Genomic DNA, 19,632 nt, shown 5'->3' on the forward strand with positions numbered 1-19,632 from the left:
GTGGGGGGGACTTGCAGTCTGGAAGGGCCCGCCCGTGATTTTTTTAAAAAAATAATTTTAAACATTAAAAAAGATTTTTACAATTTTTTATCCCATATCGTTTTATTTGTCCCTTTTCAATTTGCAATTAACTATACAGTACATATAAATCCATCCTTACATATTTTTCTATTTATATTGAACAATATTTTCCTCTCTTATACATCAATTTCACAATAATCCTATTAAATACTAAAATATTCCATTTTTACAGTTCCTTAGCACCTCTCTTACTTCTATACCTTCTTAAAGTTACCGTAATCATTGTTAACCCATACACCTATTTAACTATTTATACCAATCATCCCATATCTTATAATATTCCGATTCCTCCTTGCCATTCACTTGTTTCATAAGCCTGTCCATCTCTGCACACAGTCACCTCTGACTGTATTTTATTGTTCTTCCAATTCTGTGGAAATTCTGTTCCTCTGTAGCAAGCACAAAAACAGAGTCCCAACAGTCCTGGTTCCCCGTAAATATCTCTAGTAAAAATAATTCCGTTTTGATTTCCCTGTGTTGCTTTGTTATCTCTTCAATCTATTGCCAATATTGCTTCGCTTTTTGTCATGATCACCACCATGGTAACATGTTCCTGTATTTTGTTTACATTTCCAACATTCTGGCAATGTGTTGGAGTACATTTTTGCTATCCTTGCTGGTGGAAGATGCCATCCATAGAACATTTTATCCCCACCTTCTTCCATTTCTCCAGTTCTATGTTGTAGCTGAAGTTTTGTGCCCAAGTTATCCACCACCGCGTTCGCATCTTCTTCCCTCTTATAGATCAGCAAATAGTTACAGAATGTTGTGATCATTTTATCCTTTGGCCCAAATATCATGTCATTTGGGTTCTTCTGGAATCCATATACTCTGCATCTTTTTTGTATCTAGATTTTATGTGTAAGTACAGCCACCAATCAATTTCTATGCCTTGTTCCTTTAATTCTACTTGTTTTAAATTCTCCTTGTTCTTTTAATGTTTCTTTATATGTCTTCATTTTATCCATTTCCAATATGTTTGGGTACATTAACGCTTCCATTGTCAAAAGCCAGATAGGTATTATATTTTATTACCTACCAGCCAGGTATTTATTGTATGAACAAATCTCGAATTAGGTGAATTTGGAAGTAACTATGAGTCTACTTTTACCACCCCCATCGCCTCGCTGGGGATCATGCCCGTCCAATGTCAAAATTCTTTTATTTTTGAGTAGTATCCAACCCATGTAAGGATTGCTGCATGATAGCAGGTCTCAATCGGGAAGGCCAAATCCCCCCCACTTTCTCTTATTTTGTAAAGATTTTAGTTTGATGTGGGTTTTTCCCCCCTCATCAAATATAGTTCGTTATTGTTTTGTTTAAATCATTAAAGAATCCTTTCCCTACTTTTATCGGTATGACCTGAAATAATAAAATTCTGGCCAGTATATTCATTTTGACGGAGGCAATCCTGCGCATGAAAGATAGTTGGAGCTTCTTCCATATTTCTGTCCTTTTTTTACCTGATCTGCCATAGCTGTCATCTTTCAGACTCGAAGATTTAGATGTAATCCAAATTCCCACGAATTTTATTTTTTCACTCTAACTTGTATACCTGTACTCTCTTCACATTCTCCTTATTGCTTTCATTCTGTTATCATTAATTTTGAGTCCTACTATACTTATATTTATACAAATATTTATATTTGCTAAAGTAAATATTATTTTACAAGCTTTAATGTATCTGGTTTGCATGACTGAACCATTACTCCCATCTCCTGGCTATCAGCTGGACACCCGCTGGAATTCCACGTTCCCCCTGCGCGTGATGTGCATCCTTGATAACTCGGGGGGGGGGGGTGTCACTCTGCTCACTCCTTCACACTCTCTTCCATATTCTCCTCTCTTCCATATTCTCCTCTATACTGGAGCAATTTGGTCCTTGTCTCTAGTGGTTGTTCTAGTATGAAAACTAGGTCATCGGCAAATATTTGGGAGTTTATGCACTTTTTATAAATTTGTAGTCCATTTATTTCCTGTTCAGCTCTAATCCTAATCAATAATATTTCTAGTGTCAGGATAAATAATGAGGGGGCCCGTGGACATCCGTGTCCCACACCCTTCCTAGTACTGAAGCTTCCCATGCCATCTCCATCGATGGTCATCCTTGCCCTTTGGGCTGCATATGTTTTTTCCACCATTCTTATAAATTCTTCTCCAAAATTCATTTTTTCTAATTGTAAAATTATGAATTTCATATAAAATTATGAATGTCCAATTTAAATTGTCAAAGGCCTTCTGCGCACGGAGAAAGATTAGGGTTGTTAGTTTTCCAAGGTGGGCTTCGTAGTATTCTGGTGCATCAGTTACCGTTCTTATATTAATTTTTTATATCCCTTCTTGGGAGGAAACCATTTCTTCCTTTAAGACTCTTTAAACTCTTTCTGAGACACTAGCTGCAAGTGTCTTATAGTCCACAGGATTCTTTCTAAGCTACAGAATGAAAGATCATCAGCTCATTTGATTTTCTGTTCGGGGAGGGGGGGGGAGCAGACTGGGCTGTTCCACCCAAACCTCCAGACGGGGGAGACCAGAGGAGGAACCAGGGAAACCAAATCCACCCAGAGAGCCTCCAGGCAAAAAAAGACGTCCAGACTCTTTGGTTTTGAGGACCTGGAAGTACATTTGCAGGAAAGCAAATGAATAAACGGCTAAACCTACGGAAATGATGTTTTCTGCTTTCTGCCCCTGAACTGTGACCCCACAGCTGCTTGGGCCATTGGAAAGGCCATTTGGTCACCGGGACACGCCAGGATCCCTGAGAAAGGGGACTCTCGGACGAAGGCTCACTCCAAGCAGGAAGTCTGCTCAAGCCCAACTAAAATCCTGGTGGAGGGGAGGGGGGGAGGAAGCAGGACGATTGGAAGAGAAGGACAAGGAGGCCGCATCCAAAGGAGTCCTGGAGGGGCAGAGGGAAAGGGGTCGGAGGGGCCTGAGGGGAGATAAACATGGGGGGAGGGGTGGCAGCCTCAGCAATTGGGGGAGCCCACCACCCCCCCACTCCTGAGGGAGCAGAACAACCCAGAGGGAATGAAGCGCCTGGGCAGGGCCACGGAGGAAACAAAGGCAGGGGGGGTCCTAAGACCTGGAAGCTGATGGGTCAGATGCTGCCAAACAGAAAAAAGCACTTGAGGGCTGGGAAGGGGGCAAAAAATTGTCCTGAATTCCTTCCCCACAGAAAAGGGGGCAGAAACTTTGCCCCATCTTTTCCAATCATATTTGTAGCCCTTGGCCCTACTTCCCAGGCCAGGAGAGCCCCCAACCCCCAGCCCTGGGGAAGGCAAACCCTCAGCCTCCCCTCCAGCCAGAAAGTAAGGGGGGGGCTGCACACGCGCACACACGCACACAGGGCTCAGCTCTCCTCTGCCCGACAGGCTGGGCCAGGAAGGACCACCCACCCACCCACCTACCCCCGGGCCACTCAAAGCAGCCCAGCTTCCCAGGCAAAGCAACCCGCCTGGTTCGGGCTCATTTTCGGCTCCCCCCTCCCTCCACCTGAGCCCAGAGCCCCCCGGTCCCCCAGTCAGGAGGCCAAGGAGGAGACGCAAGAGGTGCCCAGAAGGGGTGAAGCCACTTCATTGGTGCAAAGAGCGACTCCGCACGGGATTTCGGAGGGGGGGGAGGGACCCCCTTTGGCTCATGGGGAGAGCCACAAGCCCCTCCTCAGCCGCCGGGCAGCCCCCACCAAAGCCTCTGGGCCAACTGGGGCGGGGCGTTCTCGGCAGAGTGTCCAGAGAGAGAGAAAGCCCCTCGGCCAGCAGCAACCACCCCCCTGCAGACAAGGCCTGTGGACAAGGAGGGAGAGTCAGCAAGCCCCCCCCAACCCCCTCCGATGGTCCTCTGGACCCACAGGTGGTGGTGGTGGTGGCAGCAAGGGGGGGGCAAGAGGGCAGGCAGGAGCTGCCTTGGAGGCTCCCGCGAGCAGGCCCCCCCCCTTCCTCCCCCCCAACCCCCTCCGATGGTCCTCTGAGCCACGTGGGACCCACAGGTGGTGGTGGTGGCAGCAAGGGGGGGGGCAAGAGGGCAGGCAGGAGTTCCCGTGAGCAGGGCCCCCCTCTTCCTACCCCCACCCCCTCCCGCCAGCCCCTTACCTTCCCCAGACTAGAACTCCCACAGGCAGTCGCGGGCTCGCTGCTCGCTGTCGGCCACCAGGCAGCCCTCCCGGTCCCCACGCACGTAGCAGCCGTTGGGGGCTACGATGGCCAGCAGGTGGCTCCCCTGGATCTCCAGGTAGAAGTTCAGGGCCGCCTTTCCCCACGGGCTGAAGGTCCTCTCCGGGGTCAGGGCCCAAAAGCTCTTCCCTCGGCCTGCGGGGAGGAGGAGGGGCCGGCCTGGCTTCAAGGGGGGCAGCGGACAGGGGGGGAGGGGTCCAAAAGGGGGCCCAGGGGAGGTGACAGCCAGAGAGAAGGGAGACCCCCTCCCGCCCCGGCTTCTTTGGGGAGAAAAGACCCGCCCCCCCCCCGGGCTTACTTTGGAGATGGTAGACGCCGTGCTTGCAAGGCAGGATCTCCACGGGCTCCGGCTGCAGGAGGTTGCCCTGCAGGGTCTCTCGGCCGGGGGAGCTGCCCACGTAGCCGTAGTGTCCACGCAGCACCAGGAAGGAGCGGTTGGCAAAGCGCAGCACAAACTCCTCGTTGGGCCCTGGGGCAGAAGAGAACTGCAGGGGGGGGGCTTGGCAGGGGCCCCGGAGGCTCCCGGAAGCTCCCATCAGCTCCCCCCCCTCCGCCCCCCCCCACTTCTACGCAGAACCCCCCCACTCGGAAGGTGGCTTCAAAATTTGCCAACTGAAGGAAACGGCCAGTGGACAGACAGCAAAGTGTGTGTGTGTGTGTGTGTGTTGGGGGGGGCACATCAGTTTAACAAATGCGAACAGTGTAGAAACAACTTTTTTGTGGGCCAATGTTGGGCCTGCGCCATGTTAGAGATACATTTCTTAACGGGTGCCTTAATTTTGAACACGGGTGGTCCTCCCCTTGCGACCAACCACTGAGCCCCCACTGTCAAGGAAGGCAGCCGGCCCCACCTCACGACCCTCGTTCACAACAGTTATGGAGGTGGATCCGACTTCCCCCCTGGACTTTCCTGCTCTGGAGGCCGCAACAGGAGATTGGGTGACCGTCATAAATGCCAGTCGGTGGCCAAGATTCTCGTCAAAGGGATCCAAATTCCGTGGCCGGAGGGAGCCAGAAGGCCCAGCGGGGGGTGAGTGGCTGATGGATGGCTGCCGCCTGAGGCTACCTGCACTGTGATTGGCCGCGGCGTGGGTGGAGGGGGCGGCTCCCTGTTTTCCCGCCTTTTCCTCCTGGGGCAGTTTACCTCAGGTCAAGGCTGCCGGCCCGGCTGGGGGGAGGGACGGAGGCAGGGAAGGAGGGAGGGTCCTCCAGGCAAAGCCTCTCGGGGGCCCCGATGCCCCGAATTCCCGCCTGGGACCCCGGGGATGCAGCAGCGCTTGTAAACTGGGGTGGGGTGGGGGTCATAGGTCTCTCTTTTCGGTGCTGTTATAACTTTGAACGGTCACTGAATGAACAAAGACTAACTTAATAATAATTTATTTATTATTAGATTAGATTTGTATGCCTCCCCTCTCTGAGGACTTCCCCAGCCCGGCCATTGCCGAGACCCCTGAAACAGTGAGCTGAGGTGGGGGGGGCTCCCGTCAAAACAGAAGCGGGTGCCCCCCACTCCCCTGTCAACTGAACCCCACTGCAATGGGCCGAGGGTGCCCAGGGCCAGGGGGGGATGGGCAGAGGGGGGCCACGGGAGCAGCTGGAAAGGGCCGCGCAGGCCCTCCTTACCTGGGTGCCTGGCTCGAGCAACCAGCAGCCCCACTGGCAGGGTCCCAAGGAAGCAGCCCCCGGGAGCCCTCAGGAAGACCCTCCCGCAATGCCACAGAACCTGGAAGTGGGTCTCGGCCTCCTTGGCTGCCCCGTTGGCCAGCACGCCCTGGCAGGGTCTCTGGGGGGGGGGGAAAGGCCACGGTCGGCAGGGGGCTTGCCTACTGGAAGCTTCCCGGGGTCCCGGCCCCACTGGAGGGCGGCAGGCACCCCGGGACCCTTTCCTGGGCCTGGTCCGGGCCAGGCAGGGCAGGTCCCACTGTGTGCGGAGGGCTGGAGGGGGAAATCAAATGCCCCCAGGGCCAGCAAGGAAGACCAAGGAAGGGGGCAAGGCCTGGCAAGGGGAGGTGCCTTCACGGATGTGGGGGGCAGAAGCAACCCCGTGGGAGACATGCAGGCTGCCCCAAACCAAGACGGCCAAGAACGACCCGAAACACCCTGGGTGGCCATCTCCAGACCAAGCAGGGCCGTCCAGTTCTAAGTGAGCTGGGTGAAGTACTTTCGCTGCTGCCCCCCCCCCTCCCAAGACTCAAGCCGGCTCCCCCGGGCTTCAGCTGTCCCCCTGGCCTCCGCTCCGAAGGGTCACTGCAGGCCCAGCACGGACGCCCACGTGCTGGTGTGGCTGCCCGGTGGGTCTCCGTCCCTGGCCCGGAGTTCAGTGCTGGCAGGGGGGCCTCCTTGCTCGGGGGACTGACCTGCACCAGGTACTTGTGATGGAGGCCCTTTAACTGCACCGTCTGGGTGCTGGAGTCCATTTCAAAGAGGAACATGGACATTGGGCTCGGCTTCTTAAGGCCAGCGTAGACTTGGGAGTCTGAGGAGGAGGGAGAGAAGGGGGGGGGGTCGTTAAGGGGGAGGAAGGAGTGTGGACAAACGGCTGGGTGGGTGTCCTGCCTGGATTAGAAGACCCCAGGGTCGCCCCCCCAACTCTGCTCTTCTGCACCCATGGGGCCCCAGCAGCCCAACGGAGGGCAAAGCCCTCGGCGCCTCCTCCCGTCCCAGGCTGGCAGGAGACCCCTCCTTCCGCCCCCCTCCCCAATCCCGAAGGGGCCCAAGGTTTGCCTGGACCTGAGAAGGGGTAGGTGGGGCAAGTCCCCGCTCTCCAGGCAGCCCCCTTGCTGTTTCCAGGACCCACTTGCCAGAGACGATGCTGAGGAACCTGTGGGCCCTCGTCCTCAGGCTGACCCACGGCGGGCAGCGCTGGATGAGGAACCACTCCTTGTCCCTCTCCGGGCGGTCCCCGAGGCAGAGGAGCCCCCGGCTGCCCTGCGGGTACAGGACGCGGCCCTCCTCCACGTCCGCCAGGGAGGCCAGGCAGCCGGGCTTCAGGGTCAGGTGGAAGGCGGTGTCCGCGGAGGGGCCTGGGGCCAGCTTCTCCGCCCTGGAGACAAACTGGCCAGTGGAGGTCTCCAGGTGGCAGGCCCCCTTCTGGAAGCGCAGGAGGAAGCCGCACTCCTCCAGGTAGGGGACGGGCGCGTCCACCCAGACTCGGCTCAGCTCCGGGTCCGTCCGGGCGTAGAGCCGGCTGCCGGGGCTGAAGAGGGCCACGTGGACGTGCTCGGCCAGCTGCGACATCCACAGGTGGCGGGCGGTCCGGCCCCTGGCCACGCAGAAGACGTCCTCCCCATCCGACTCCAGGAACTTCCGGCTCTCCGGCTGCTGGAGGGTCCAGGCCCCGCTCAGGAGGATGTCCAACAGGAACCGGCTCTGCTGCTCAGCCGCTGGCCGGCCACACCGCACGGTGCCATCTGCCTCCGCCAGGAGGGGCTGCCCATGATGCCCCACCAGCGCCACCAGGTCCTGCTTCCCGGGCTCGGTGGTCAGCCTCCAGGTCTGGCAGGGCAAAAGCGGCCAGCTGAGTAAGTAGGCAAAGCCCGGTGCCCCCCCTCCCTTCTGTTGGCCTGCTGTCCAGGGTGGGGGGCAACTGGCCAATGGAGCCTCCCAGCGCAGAGGAGAGCCAGGCCTTTCCCCACCCGCTGCATGGAACCCCACAGGGAGACCCTCCCTCCCTCCCTCCCTGCAGCTCCTGGGCCAGGCCGGCCTCAGACTGGTGCCTGGGTGGGGCTACAGGGGCCCTCGGAGCCCCCCATTCTCTGCAGATGGGAGGGGCGGGCTTCCTGGCACCCAGGGGCGGTCCCTGTGCAAGGGGAGAGCAGCAGCCCCCTCCCCACTCCCAATTCAAAATAGCCCCCTCCCCCCTTTGAGTCCCCCTGGTGGCTGCTGGGGCAAAAGTGGCCCCTGCCCCCCCCACCTGCTTCTTTCCCAGCGAGCTCCCCAAGACACTGACGCCGTCCCCATAGCACTCGCAGGTGAGGAAGCCCCCGGTCCAGTTGACCAGCCCGACCTGCATCCGGCTCCCCTCCCCCTAAGGCCTCTGGGCTGCCCAGCCTTCCAGGAGACCCCCCCACCCGCCACCCGCCCTTTGTGACACCCCCCGGGCTGCCTCACAACGCCGGCCCTGCCCCCCTGCCGGCTCCTCAGCCCCCTGCGCTCTTGGGGCGGGGCGGCCTCCTCCTCCTCCTCCTCCTCGGGTTCTAGTCTGGGCAGCTGGGCGGTGGCGCCTGAGGGGAGGCGTCTTCCTGCCGGGATGCACCCGGGGGCTCCGGAGGGACTTCGGCCGGCGCTGTTCTCGGGGGGAGGGCCCTGGGGGGGCCTCTTTCTCCCCGCCCAGGACGGCGCGGGATTCTTGGACAGCGGACCCCCTGAGACCCCACCCCCAAACACCTGACAGCCCGGACGCCCTGCGGAGCGAGGCTGCCTAACCCCTCCTGCCCCCCCTCCTGCGCTGGCTCCGCCCCGAGCGCGTGGGAGGTGGGACCAGGGGAGTCGCCCCCGCCCCTTCCGCTCCCGGCGGCCACCGCTGGCCAGGGGGCGGGCTGGCGCAGGCGCGTTCGGGCGCAGCTCCCGGGCGGCGCGGGGCGATGGAGGCCGAGGCGGCGGCGGCGGGGGGGCCCGAGCCGGGGCGGCGGGAGCTGGCGGCGCGGGTGGCGGCGCAGGAGGAGGAGCTGCGCGAGTACCGGGCGCGGCTGCGGGACCTGGTCCGGGCGCACAAGGCGCTGCTGGCGGAGCGGGCGGCGCTGGAGGCGGGGCTGGGGGCGCTGGCGGCGGAGGGCGGGGGCGGCGCCGGGGGGGAGGCCGAGGGGGGCGCGGCGGCGGGGCTGGGGGCGGCGCTGGCCACGCTGGCGCGGGAGAAGGCACGGCTGGAGGGCAGCTGGCAGGCGGAGCGGCGGGAGGCGCGGGAGGCGCGGGCGCGGCTGGCGGCGCAGCAGCGGGACCGGGCGCAGGAGCAGGCGGACCACGCGCACATGTTGCGGGAGCTCCAGCGGCTGCTGCAGGACGAGCGGGCGCGGCGGCGCGAGGCGGAGCGGGGCCTGGAGGAGGCGCGGGGCCTGGAGGAGCCGCGGGAGCTGCGGGCCGAGCTGGAGCGCCTGCGCGGACACTTCCAGGCGCAGCTGCTGCAGGAGGCCGGCAAGGTGGGCGGGGCGGAGGAAGGACCCTCCCCCTCACGCCCCCACCACGCCCCCCAGTGACGACCCCCCTCCCTCTTGCCCCCCCCTTCCCCCCAGGCCGCCCAAGCGGAGGAGCACCTGCGGATGGGGGAGCAGCGCGGGGCCGCCCTGGAGGCCCGGATCTCGGAGATGTCGGAGCTGCTGGGCGCCTACGAGAAGTCCCGGCAGAAGGACCAGGCTGCCCTGCGGAAGCTGAAGGAGCGCGTGGCCCAGCTGGACCTGGAGAACAAGGCCCTGGCCACCGCCGCCTCTGGCCTCGCCCTGCAGGATGGCCCCTCCGGCCGGGTGGGGAGCCTGGCCGAGTTGGCGCGAGTGGCCGCCGCCGAGCAGGCCCCGTCTCTGGCGGTGGGTGTGGAGGCCCTTTCCCCGGCCGAGGTGGAGCCTGGGGACAGAGGGACGGGCAGCGTGGCCTCTTCCGAGCAGGAGCTCCAGCGGCTGAGGGAGGAGTTGGAGAGGTGCAAGGCGAGGGCGCAGGGGCCCCCGAAGGGCCGGTCGGCCACGGATGGGGACCTGGCCAGGGAGCTGGAGGAGAGCCAGGGGCAGCTGGCGGAGCTGAAGGAGAAGTACGTGTCCCTGTGGCTGTCCTTTGACGCGGAGGCCAAGCGGCACCGGGAGCAGCTGGAGGCGGGGAAGCGAGAGGCGGCTCTCCTGCAGCAGCTGCACCGGCAGGAGCTGGAGCGACGCCTGTCGGAGGGCCGGGAGAAGGCCCTGCAGCTGGAGGAGGAGGTGCACAAGCAGCGCGACCGGGCCCTGGCCGTCCTGGCGGAGAAGGACCGGGAGGTGCAGCGGCTGAGGGTGCTGGCCGCCCCCAAAGCAGCCTCGGGCCCCGGGAGTGGGAGTGGGGGCAGCGGCAGTGCCCACAGCGACAGTGGGGTGGGTGAGGACGCCCTGGAGGAGGAGCCCCTGGCGCTGCCCCTCCCCACCCCCAACGAGCCCGCCTTCCTGCTGTACGCGGAGCAGCTGGCGCGGAAGGAGGCGGAGGTGGCGGCGCTGAGGAAGGAGAAGCACCAGCTGGAGGCGGAGGCTCGCCGGCTGCAGGAGAAGCTGCTGGAGGAGGGGGAGAGGCGGCGGGAGGAGGTCTCTGCGCTGCAGGGCCACCTCCAGAAGGCCTCCAGGGACCGGGGCAGAGAGGGGGCGAACCTGGAGTACCTCAAGAACATTTTCTACAGGTTCCTGACTTTGACAGACCTGCTGGGACGCCAGCAAACCCTGACGGCCATATTGACTATCTTGCACTTCAGCCCAGAGGAGAGGCGGGCAGTCTTGAGCCGCCTGGGCGGAAGCAGCAGCACCTGGTGGCTTTCGGGGGGGAAGAGGTGAAGAGCTCTGCTTTGGCCTCACAATGAGGCTGGCCTCCCCGTCTTGACCTCAAAGCAAGCTCTGGGTGGGGAGGCCCTCGTTCAGCCTCCCTGGGCCTGCAGGGGTCCAAGGGGGGGGGCTTTTTTCCTTCGGAAGGGCCCCTGTCGGGCGCCTGGCCAGTGTTTGTTCCAGTATTTGTGCCAAGTGTGGACTGGGGAAGCCTTGTGGAGCCAGGCCCGCCAATAAAACACCCGCTGTTGCAGCCTCTCCTGTGAGTTGCCTGGCCTTGAAGCAGATCCCGGCCATTGGACAGAGCCCCGGGCCCCCCCTCGAGCAGCTCGGGGCCTAGACAAACCTGGGGGGGGGGTCGGTGAGAGCTGCTCCGGGCCAGAAGGTGCTGAGGTTTCCCCCTCCCGACCTGAGTGCTCCTCGCGTGCCTTCGTCCCAGCCAGGCCTTGGAAGGGAGGCCCCCTCCTCTCCATCTAGGCAGCCTCCCCCCTGACAAGGATGACTCCAGGTGGAGCCTTCATAGAGGGGGGGGTGTGGTGGTGGGGGGAAATATAGGGCAGGGGTCCTTCCTGATTCCCTATCACAGCCCAGAAAAGACAGAAAGCCTGGTAGTTGATTCCTTCCTTCCCTCCGGGGTCATTGGGCCTTTTTTAGTTTGCCTGCTGGGTCTAACGTGCACTTTAGTGTCGCGTGTGAAAGGATGGACCATCACTGACCCCCTCACAGCAGTTGTCTTGACCTCTTGGAGATTAGGCCCTCATAGCAACAGCACTCTTGCAGCCTTCGCTCAGCGGTTTGCAGAGTCGGCCTGTTGCCCCAACAATCTGGGTCCTCACTTTCCCGACCTCGGAAGGAAGGAAGGAGGGATGAGCCCGCCTTGAGCCGGTGAGGACTGACCTGTGGGCAGTCGGCAGAGTCACTGTGCCACCACGGCTGGAGCGTGTGATTCCTTGGGGCCTACGTAAAGATAGTTATGTTCTGTCTCGGGGCTGGGATTGTGTGTCTTCTGTGCTGGGGAAGGCAGGCGTGAAGGGGTTTTGTGGGAAAGTCCCCCGGGCAGCAGAGAGGGGGCGGAAGAGAGCGGGGGGCGCTCCTGGCTGGGAATCGGGCAAGAGCTGAGCAGCGCAGGCTGGGCGTTTCTCTCTGTCCCGGAAGTGCCCATACTGGGCTGGGTCTCCCGCCTTCAGGGTGGACCTTGGTCCTCCTGCTCCCGATCGCCCCCCCCCCCTTCAAAGGCCAGCCAGTTGGCGGCTGTTCAGGGAAGCTGAGCCGGCCGATTCTGAGGGACCGCTCAGCCAGCGCTTGCCCACTCCTGTGGCAGCAGTGGACTCTAGGCTGCAGCCCCCCTCCTGGTGCTCCTCGCCCTTCCTCCGCCTGCCTGCCTCTTGGGGGGGGGGGGCTCGGAGGAGCTGCAGCTTATTGGGCCTCTAGAGTTCTGCCGTGGGGGGGGGGTGTCAGGCTGGAATATGGCTGGTTCCTAGGCCTGTGCAGCCCAGCCGTGGAAGCGGAGGCCCAGAACCCCCCCTGCCCAGCCGTGCAACAGGAGGAGGAGGAGGAGAGACAGGGCTGGGGGTGAGCTGGGCCTGGCCCCCCCGTGGGCCCCTCTTGCTTGAAGGCCTGTCACTTGACCTCCTTCGGTGGGGCTGGGAGTGGCCCACCCAGAATCCCACCTCTGCCTGCCCTCCGTGCCTCTCCCACCACCAGGCCGATGGTTCCAGCACGAAACCCCCGCACGGCCCCCCCGGGAGCAGCTGGTGCCCAACACACGCTGGGACAACCGCCAGCTGGGCCTGGGCCCTGTTCACAGACCGCCGGCCCCTGGGATGCAGGGCACTCTCTGATTGGCTCCGTCCACCTCGTGTGTTTCCCTTCCGTCGCCACTTCCCAGGCTTCCTGCACGCTGGGCACATCCGCCAAAAGGCCTCGCGGTGAATGTGCCTGGAAGGCCTGGCGGCAGGCCGCTCTGTGCCAAGCCAAGCTCAATTTTGAAAGTGACCCGCTGAGAGAGGCTGCAGGCTGCCCTTGGTCAAGGGCCAAACGTGCCTTTTGGACCCCGGAGGTGGGCTGGGCTGCAGCCTGGATCCAGAGGGCGGCTTCTCCTTCGTGGGCCCGGAGCCTCTGCTGGGGGGGGGAGGGGGGCAGCCAGAGGCTCAGCTGGGCAAGGGGCCGAGACAGGAGGAACTGCCCCCTCCCCTCGGGTGTGCTCAGGGCCGTGGCCAGGCGGGGCCTGAGGGAGAGGGCGTGGCAGACGCCCTCGGGACAGTCACCAGCAGGGATCCCTTGCGCAAAGCGGCTCGGCTGAGAGGGGGGTCCTGAGAGGCAGGCGAGGTCAGCAGCCCCTACCCCCCATGGCTGAGGACAGTGAGTGGGGTCCAGCCCTCCCGGCTAGCAAGGTAGCCTCTCCAGGGGCTGGGCCTTCTCTCCTGGGGGCTTTGGTGGTGGGTGGGTGGCCCCTCCCTGAGCTTCCTGCTCCTCCTCTAGGTCCTGGTCTTGGTGTGCATTTACCTGGTGACCCTCTCCCTCAGGTGAGCAGAGGGCTGGCTGAGCTCCCCTGCCGGACTCACGGGGGGGGGGCTGCTCGCTTCCCCATCTCTAGCAGCTTCAAGACCCCCCCCCCTGTGACAAAGGGCCTGGCTCTGAATCTGGCCCTGCCTTCTGTGGGGGGGGGGAGTGTTGGCCGTGAAGGGGGTGGGCGGGTCCCTGTGCCTGGCCCAGCCTTATGGGACTTCCTTATGGGCCAGCTGTGGGGGGAGGGGGGGAGGGCCCAGTAGGGTCTGAGGTCCAAGGCCTGAGCTGCAGGGCCGATGGGGGAAGCAGGGAGAGTGGGGAGGGGTCCTACTTCCCCTTTTGCATGGCATGTGATTGAGTTCCCCTGCCTTCCTGTGGGGCCTGGGTACCAGGCTGGAGGGAGGGTCCTCAGACGGGGGGGGGGGGGAGGGAAGCCCTGGCCCGTCTGCCTGCCCCCAAGGCAAGCCGGACTGGGGAGAGGGAAGGGAGGGAGGGAAAGGGTCTGCTGCCCACTCGGCCCCCCTGGGTCTCTCTTTCAGCCTGCTGGGCAGCGGCTCCCATTCTGGTCATGGCCGTCCTCCGAAGACGGTGCTGCTGCCACCAGGTTTGTTGGGGGGCTCCCAGTGGCCGGCCTGCGTTGGGCAACCTTGCTGCATGGTTCTCTCTCCCTTCCTCCCCCTCCCTCTCTCTGGGTCTCCACGGGGCACTGGAGTGATAACACCCGCAGGCCGTTAAGAGACCAAACTCGATGGTCCACCAGAAGGGAGCGGCCTGTTTGCCCTTTGCAGTCCTGCTGCGTCCTTGACCCAACTCGGATGCTGTCCGGTGAAGCAACACGGAGGCTACAGCACTGTCGTGGAGTCCCAAGCGGTCCCACCGGAAGGGCTGATTTCTGGGGGGGGGGGGGGGGGGGGGGCGTCGCCAAAGAGGCCTAGAAGGGCAACAGGCGGGGGCAGCCCCTGCTAACTGCCAGGCGTAGGGCACAGGGCCTCGGGGAGGGGTCCGTTTTTATTAACACCCCCCCCCCTGGGCAATTCTGCCTCCCAAGGCTGAGAGGCCGAGGCTGCTGCTCCAGGTTTCCTGCTTAAAGCCTGGCACAGCTAGTGAGTCCAGGCTGCCAGGACAGCCACGGGGGGGGGGGGGTTGCTCCTTGGGAAAATGGGGAGGGGCCTTTGCTTGAGGAAGGCATCCCAAGGGCTCCTGCCTTGGACGAGGGGGGGGGGGCTAGGAGGCCAGCCCTGGGGCAGGAAGGCAGGCTCCCCTGCAGAGGTTGGTCTTGTCTTGGGGGGGGGGGCTGCGCTCAGCCGACACCCCCTTACACACCCACCCACCCACAAGTGACTGGGATTCTGCAGAGACGGGAAGGGGGCCCTTGGAGGCTGCCTCGGCCTGGGCTGTGGGGGCCGCTGGGCTGGAGGGGCTTCTGACCTCCTGCTCGCCTGCAGCTCCGGCCTCTGGCCCTGCTCTCCCTGGCGGACTTCCTGGGCGCGGCGGTGCTGATCCCCACCATGGCCATCCACCTCCTTCCCAGCCAGCACTTTGGGGCGGCCCACCGCTTCTGCCCCTACGGCCGGATGTTTGGCATGGTAACTCTGTCCCTCCCGGGTGGGGGGGGGCTGAAAGAGTGGCAGATCTTTGGGGGGGAGGGACCCCCCTGCTGGCCCAGCCCGGTCTGCGTCGAAGAGGGTGGCTGGTGGGTCAGTCCCGAGTCCTCCAGCCGGGCCGCAGAGGAAGATCCTGGGGCTGGACGGCAGGAGGGGGGGGCTGTGGGTCTGGAGGGAGGGGAGGGTCCTCTGTCTGTGGCGGCCCCTGCATGCGCCTCCTGCCCCGCCAGATGTTCTTCGCCATCTCTCTGCTGATGGTGCTCGTCTACGCCTGCGAAGTGAACCGGGCGGTCAGAGGCTGGAGAGAGACCCAGGTAGGGGGTTCCCCCCACTCCCTTCGCCCCCTGCAGCCTGGCTTGCCTGTGGGTGGGCAGAGGCTGGAGGGCCACTTGGGGAGCACCCCTCTTGCCCCCCTCCCCCAATCTCATCTGCCACAGGAGGGCCCCGCCGGTTGCCCCCCCCCTCCACCCCTGGGCAAAAGGTTCTGGCACCTGAGCCCCCATTAAGAGTCTCTCCCTCCAACTGCCTGAGCCCTGCGGGGTGGCTTGCTCGTGCCTGGCACTCCAGTTGGGATGGGAGCCGGGTGGAGGCCGGGGCTGCCTGTGCCATGCCCGCGAGGGCACCCCAACCAGCCCCCTTCTCTTCCCCAGGAGAGCGGCTCCTGCTGCCCCAGGCTCCAGCTGGCTCTGCCCTGCGCCCTGGCCTGGTAGGTGGCCCGCAAGGGAGCCTGTGGGTGGCCCCGGGATGAGGGTCTGGCCCTCCCGAGAGAGATTATCCCCTCTGCCTTCCTAGGTTGCTCCCTTGCCTGGTGGTTCTGGCTCTGATGGTCCTGGGCGGTGGGGCAACGGGCAGCCCCGAGGGCCCCCTCCAGCCCTTGCTCCAGGCAGGCCGGGCCTCCTCCTCCTCGGGGGCCTCCAACCTCTCCTGCTCCAGGTGGGCACCTTCCCCTCCCCTCCGCTGGGTCTCAGAGGACGGGGGTGGGGGCCTGGCCGGGGACCCTCCTCACCCCCCTCCCTCCTTCCTCCCCTGGCAGCTGCCTGGTCCTCGACCACCTCTCCCACCACACCTGCGATAAGGTAGGGCAGCCTGGGGCCAGCTGCGTCCCCCACTCTCGCCCGGCCCTTTATAGATGGGAAGCCCACTACCCTCAAAGCTCAGAAACAGGCCTGGGGGGTTTGGGCAGAAAGGACGGTGCTTCTGGCTGGGGGCCTGGGAGGGCGAACACACCACGCACGGAGGCCGGGATCTATTTTTTTCACCTTGTAAATTTAAGTGCGTCTATCGGTATATGATTCAAAGATACAAAGGCAAAACCGATTCTCGAACTACGGTATCTTATTTGTTTTCTTTAAAATCGTATCTGACGGTGCTGGCCAGGAGCCCAGGCAGCCCGGCCCCCAGCACTCCGGCCAGGAAAGTGGCCTCTTCTTCCTGGCCTTCGTGGCCCTGGTTGTGTCTGCGTGCGTGGTAAGTGTTGCGTGTGGCCATCTCCTTCCGTGGGCTTCTGGGGGTGGGAGAAACAAGAGGGCATACAGGTTGGGGAGGGGGCTTGGTGGCCAAGCTAGGACCTGCCCAGCCGAGGGCACAAGAGCAAAGAAGGCAGCAGCCCCAGTGGGAGCTGGCCAGAAGGGGCTGGGTCCAGCGCTGGGTCCAGGGGCTGGGTGGGAACCTTTGATCACACTTTCAAGGGCTGCTGAGGGCCCAGGTCAGCTCGCCCACCCTCCCTGCCTGAGCCCAAGCCAAGCCAGTGGCAGAAGAGCCGCCCCCTGCCCCCCGGCTTTGACCCCCATCCCTGGTGCCAAGGAAAGAACCTCTGCGAGTCTCTGGCGCTTGCGACCACACCGCCTGGCGTCCTTGAGGGCGGAGTTTTGGCGTCAGCGGCAGAGCTCTGCCCACCAGGCTGGCGGCTTTCTGTGGCACGCTGCCCTGCGGCTCCCCCAGGATATTCGGTGCAGCCCTCCTGATGCCTCCCCCCCCGGGGGCATAGAAACATAGAAACATAGAAGTCTGACGGCAGAAAAGGACCTCATGGTCCATCTAGTCTGCCCTTATACTATTTTCTGTATTTTATTTTACAATGGATATATGTTTATCCCAGGCATGTTTAAATTCAGTTACTGTGGATTTATCTACCACGTCTGCTGGAAGTTTGTTCCAAGGATCTACTACTCTTTCAGTAAAATAATATTTTCTCATGTTGCTTTTGATCTTTCCCCCAACTAACTTCAGATTGTGTCCCCTTGTTCTTGTGTTCACTTTCCTATTAAAAACACTTCCCTCCTGAACCTTATTTAACCCTTTAATATATTTAAATGTTTCGATCATGTCCCCCCCTTTTCCTTCTGTCCTCCAGACTGAACAGATTGAGTTCATGAAGTCTTTCCTGAGAAGTTTTATGCTTAAGACCTTCCACCATTCTTGTAGCCCGTCTTTGGACCCGTTCAATTTTGTCAATATCTTTTTGTAGGTGAGGTCTCCAGAACTGAACACAGTATTCCAAATGTGGTCTCACCAGCATTCTATATAGCGGGATCATAATCTCCCTCTTCCTGCTTGTTATACCTCTAGCTATGCAGACAAGCATCCTACTTGCTTTCCCTACCGCCTGACTGCACTGTTCACCCATTTGGAGACTGTCAGAAATCACTACCCCTAAATCCTTTTCTTTTGAAGTATTTGCTAACACAGAACTGCCAATACAATACTCAGATTGAGGATTCCTTTTCCCCAAGTGCATTATTTTACATTTGGAAACATTAAACTGCAGTTTCCATTGCTTTGACCATTTATCTAGTAAAGCTAAATCATTTACCATATTACAGACGCCTCCAGGAATATCAACCCTATTGCACACTTTAGAGTCATCGGCAAATAGGCAAACCTTCCCCTATGTCACTCACAAACATATTAAAAAGAATAGGACCCAGAACAGACCCTTGTGGCACACCTCTTGTAACCTGTCTCTGCTCAGAATACTCGCCGTTAACAATAACTCTCTGATGTCTACGCTTCAGCCAGCTGCAAATCCATTGAACTATCCAGGGATTAAGTCCAATCTTCACTAATTTATCTATCAGCTCTTTATGTGGAACTGTATCAAAAGCTTTGCTGAAGTCCAGGTAGGCAATATCCACGGCACCACCTTCATCCAACACCTTTGTGACATAGTCAAAGAAATCAATGAGATTAGTCTGACATGATTTGCCTTCAGTAAAGCCATGCTGATTTGGGTCCAATAAGTTATTGTTTTTTGGGTGCTGATTTATCCTCTTTTTGAGTAGAGTCTCCATCATTTTAACTACAACTGATGTCAAGCTAACTGGCCTGTAGTTACTAGCTTCTTCTCTACTGCCCTTCTTGTGGATAGGCACAACACTGGCCATTCTCCAATCCTCAGGAACATCTCCTGTTAACAGGGATTGGTTAAACAAATCAGTCAGGGGGGTAGCAATGACAGATCTGAGTTCTTTAAGAACTCTGGGGTGGATGCCATCTGGACCCATTGCCTTATTTATCTTTAATCGTTCAAGTTCTTCTAAGACATCGGCTTCTAAGATCACTGGAGCTGAATCCGTACAGCTGGAAGCAATGCTATATCCCTCCATAGTATTATTTTGTAAGGTGTCTTTTGAGAAAACTGAACAGAAGTAGCTATTGAAATGGTCAGCGATCTCCTTATTCCCATTAATGCATGTATTTTTCCCCGGTACTAAGCTTTGCGATGCCGCAGTTTTTCTTCTTCTTATCACTAATATATCTGAAGAAGGTTTTATCTCCCTTCTTTAGAGATTTGGCAATTTCTTCCTCTTTTGAGGCTTTAGCAGCATATATTATCTGTTTCGCCTCCTTCTGTCTCATTTTATACACCTCCCTATCAGCTATACTTCCAGACTCTTTATACCTCCTATAGGCAGCCTTTTTTTCATTGACTATAGCCCTTACATCATTGCTAAACCATAGCGGTTTCTTCTTCCTTTTACCTTTAGTTATTTGTCTTACATACAGTCCAGTGGCTTTTAAGATGGCCTTTTTTAATACAGTCCACTGGGTGCTCGCTCCTGCCATTTTATCCCTCCCCTTTAATTCATTATCTAAATATTCCACCATTGCATTAATATTCCCCCATTGCAGGTTCTCTACTGCAGGGTGGAGAGGTGGCAATGCCGGGACCGCCGGGGGCTGCAGAGCGAGAGCCTCCGCCACAGAAGCCGCCTTCCCCGCAGCTTCCAGCTGGTCCTCGTGGTCTGCTGGCTGCCAGGTGAGTGGCCTGGGCCCGTTTCCTCACCCGCCCTGCGGACAGGGGCTAGCGGGCTGACCGGCGGCCGTCCTCCTTGCCCACAGCTTGCCTCCTCGTGGCGCTCTCCCTCACTGGCCTGCAGCTCAGCAGCCTCTTCCCTCTCTTGGTGGCCACCGTGAGTTGTGGGAGGGAGGGAGGGAGGGTGGGGAGGGTCAGCAGAGACTCCTGCAAGGGAGTGACGGCCGGCTTCTCTGCCCCGCCCAGGCCCTGACTGCTCCCCTCCAGGGCTTCCTGCACAGCCTGGTCTACGGCTGGCTGAGGGGCGGCTTCCGGCAGGAGGTGGCAGGCGAGCGGCTCCCGCTGTATTGCTCACCAGGCCTGAAGGCCTCCTTCGACGACTCCCTGGCAACGTCCGGCTAGCCTCCTGGACCCAGCGGTGCGACCACAGAAGAGAGCTGGAAGGGGCCCCACGGCTCCCCCACTCCAGCCTCCTGCTCCATCTTCAGACCAAAAGCTGCCCTTCCGCTAAATAAAGTGTGCAGGGAGCTCCA

The 19,632-nt window shown here is 60.2% G+C and overlaps 4 protein-coding genes across 4 annotated transcripts; 2 read left to right on the top strand and 2 right to left on the bottom strand.

Annotated features, from left to right (window-relative positions):
- Nucleotides 1-3,639: 3,639 nt before the first annotated feature.
- Nucleotides 3,640-8,287, bottom strand: FSCN3 (fascin actin-bundling protein 3). The gene is made up of 7 exons (XM_070754640.1): nt 8,167-8,287; nt 7,055-7,748; nt 6,611-6,729; nt 5,877-6,036; nt 4,552-4,722; nt 4,173-4,388; nt 3,640-3,866 (listed from the first exon to the last, which is right to left on the bottom strand). The coding sequence occupies exons 1-6, from the start codon at nt 8,263-8,265 to the stop codon at nt 4,183-4,185; spliced, it is 1,449 nt and encodes a 482-aa protein (XP_070610741.1). The 5' UTR covers nt 8,266-8,287; the 3' UTR covers nt 3,640-3,866; nt 4,173-4,182.
- Nucleotides 8,288-8,673: 386 nt separating this feature from the next.
- LOC139169185 (uncharacterized) lies at nt 8,674-9,222 on the bottom strand. The gene has a single exon (XM_070755011.1). It carries the CDS (start codon nt 9,220-9,222, stop codon nt 8,674-8,676), a length of 549 nt encoding a protein of 182 aa, XP_070611112.1.
- Nucleotides 9,141-10,990, top strand: GCC1 (GRIP and coiled-coil domain containing 1). Its single transcript, XM_070754637.1, has 2 exons — nt 9,141-9,388; nt 9,482-10,990. Exons 1-2 carry the CDS (start codon nt 9,221-9,223, stop codon nt 10,742-10,744), a joined length of 1,431 nt encoding a protein of 476 aa, XP_070610738.1. The 5' UTR covers nt 9,141-9,220; the 3' UTR covers nt 10,745-10,990.
- Nucleotides 10,791-19,632, top strand: LOC139168865 (uncharacterized; the record flags this gene model as incomplete). The annotated part of the gene is given in 13 exon segments (XM_070754639.1): nt 10,791-10,994; nt 13,214-13,257; nt 13,780-13,798; nt 13,800-13,844; nt 14,686-14,826; nt 15,075-15,158; nt 15,495-15,550; nt 15,637-15,777; nt 15,878-15,920; nt 16,222-16,311; nt 18,976-19,102; nt 19,186-19,256; nt 19,346-19,632. Coding segments are annotated over 13 exon segments (1,221 nt in total), but the record flags the coding sequence as incomplete, so codon positions are not given.

This window comes from Erythrolamprus reginae, chromosome 6 (genome assembly GCF_031021105.1).
Source record: "Erythrolamprus reginae isolate rEryReg1 chromosome 6, rEryReg1.hap1, whole genome shotgun sequence".
NCBI lineage: Eukaryota > Metazoa > Chordata > Lepidosauria > Squamata > Dipsadidae > Erythrolamprus > Erythrolamprus reginae.

Bases quoted from the DNA above. Each gene is read 5' to 3' on its own strand.
- FSCN3 (XM_070754640.1), bottom strand. From the start codon at position 8,265: ATGCAGGTCGGGCTGGTCAACTGGACCGGGGGCTTCCTCACCTGCGAG. The intron at 6,037-6,610 runs GTCAGTCCCCCG...CCCCCCCCCCAG, and splicing joins ATCACAAGTACCTGGTGCAG to AGACCCTGCCAGGGCGTGCT. The intron at 4,389-4,551 runs GTAAGCCCGGGG...TCCTCCCCGCAG, and splicing joins CGGCGTCTACCATCTCCAAA to GCCGAGGGAAGAGCTTTTGG.
- GCC1 (XM_070754637.1), top strand. From the start codon at position 9,221: ATGTTGCGGGAGCTCCAGCGGCTGCTGCAGGACGAGCGGGCGCGGCGG. The intron at 9,389-9,481 runs GTGGGCGGGGCG...CCTTCCCCCCAG, and splicing joins TGCTGCAGGAGGCCGGCAAG to GCCGCCCAAGCGGAGGAGCA.
- LOC139169185 (XM_070755011.1), bottom strand. From the start codon at position 9,222: ATGTGCGCGTGGTCCGCCTGCTCCTGCGCCCGGTCCCGCTGCTGCGCC.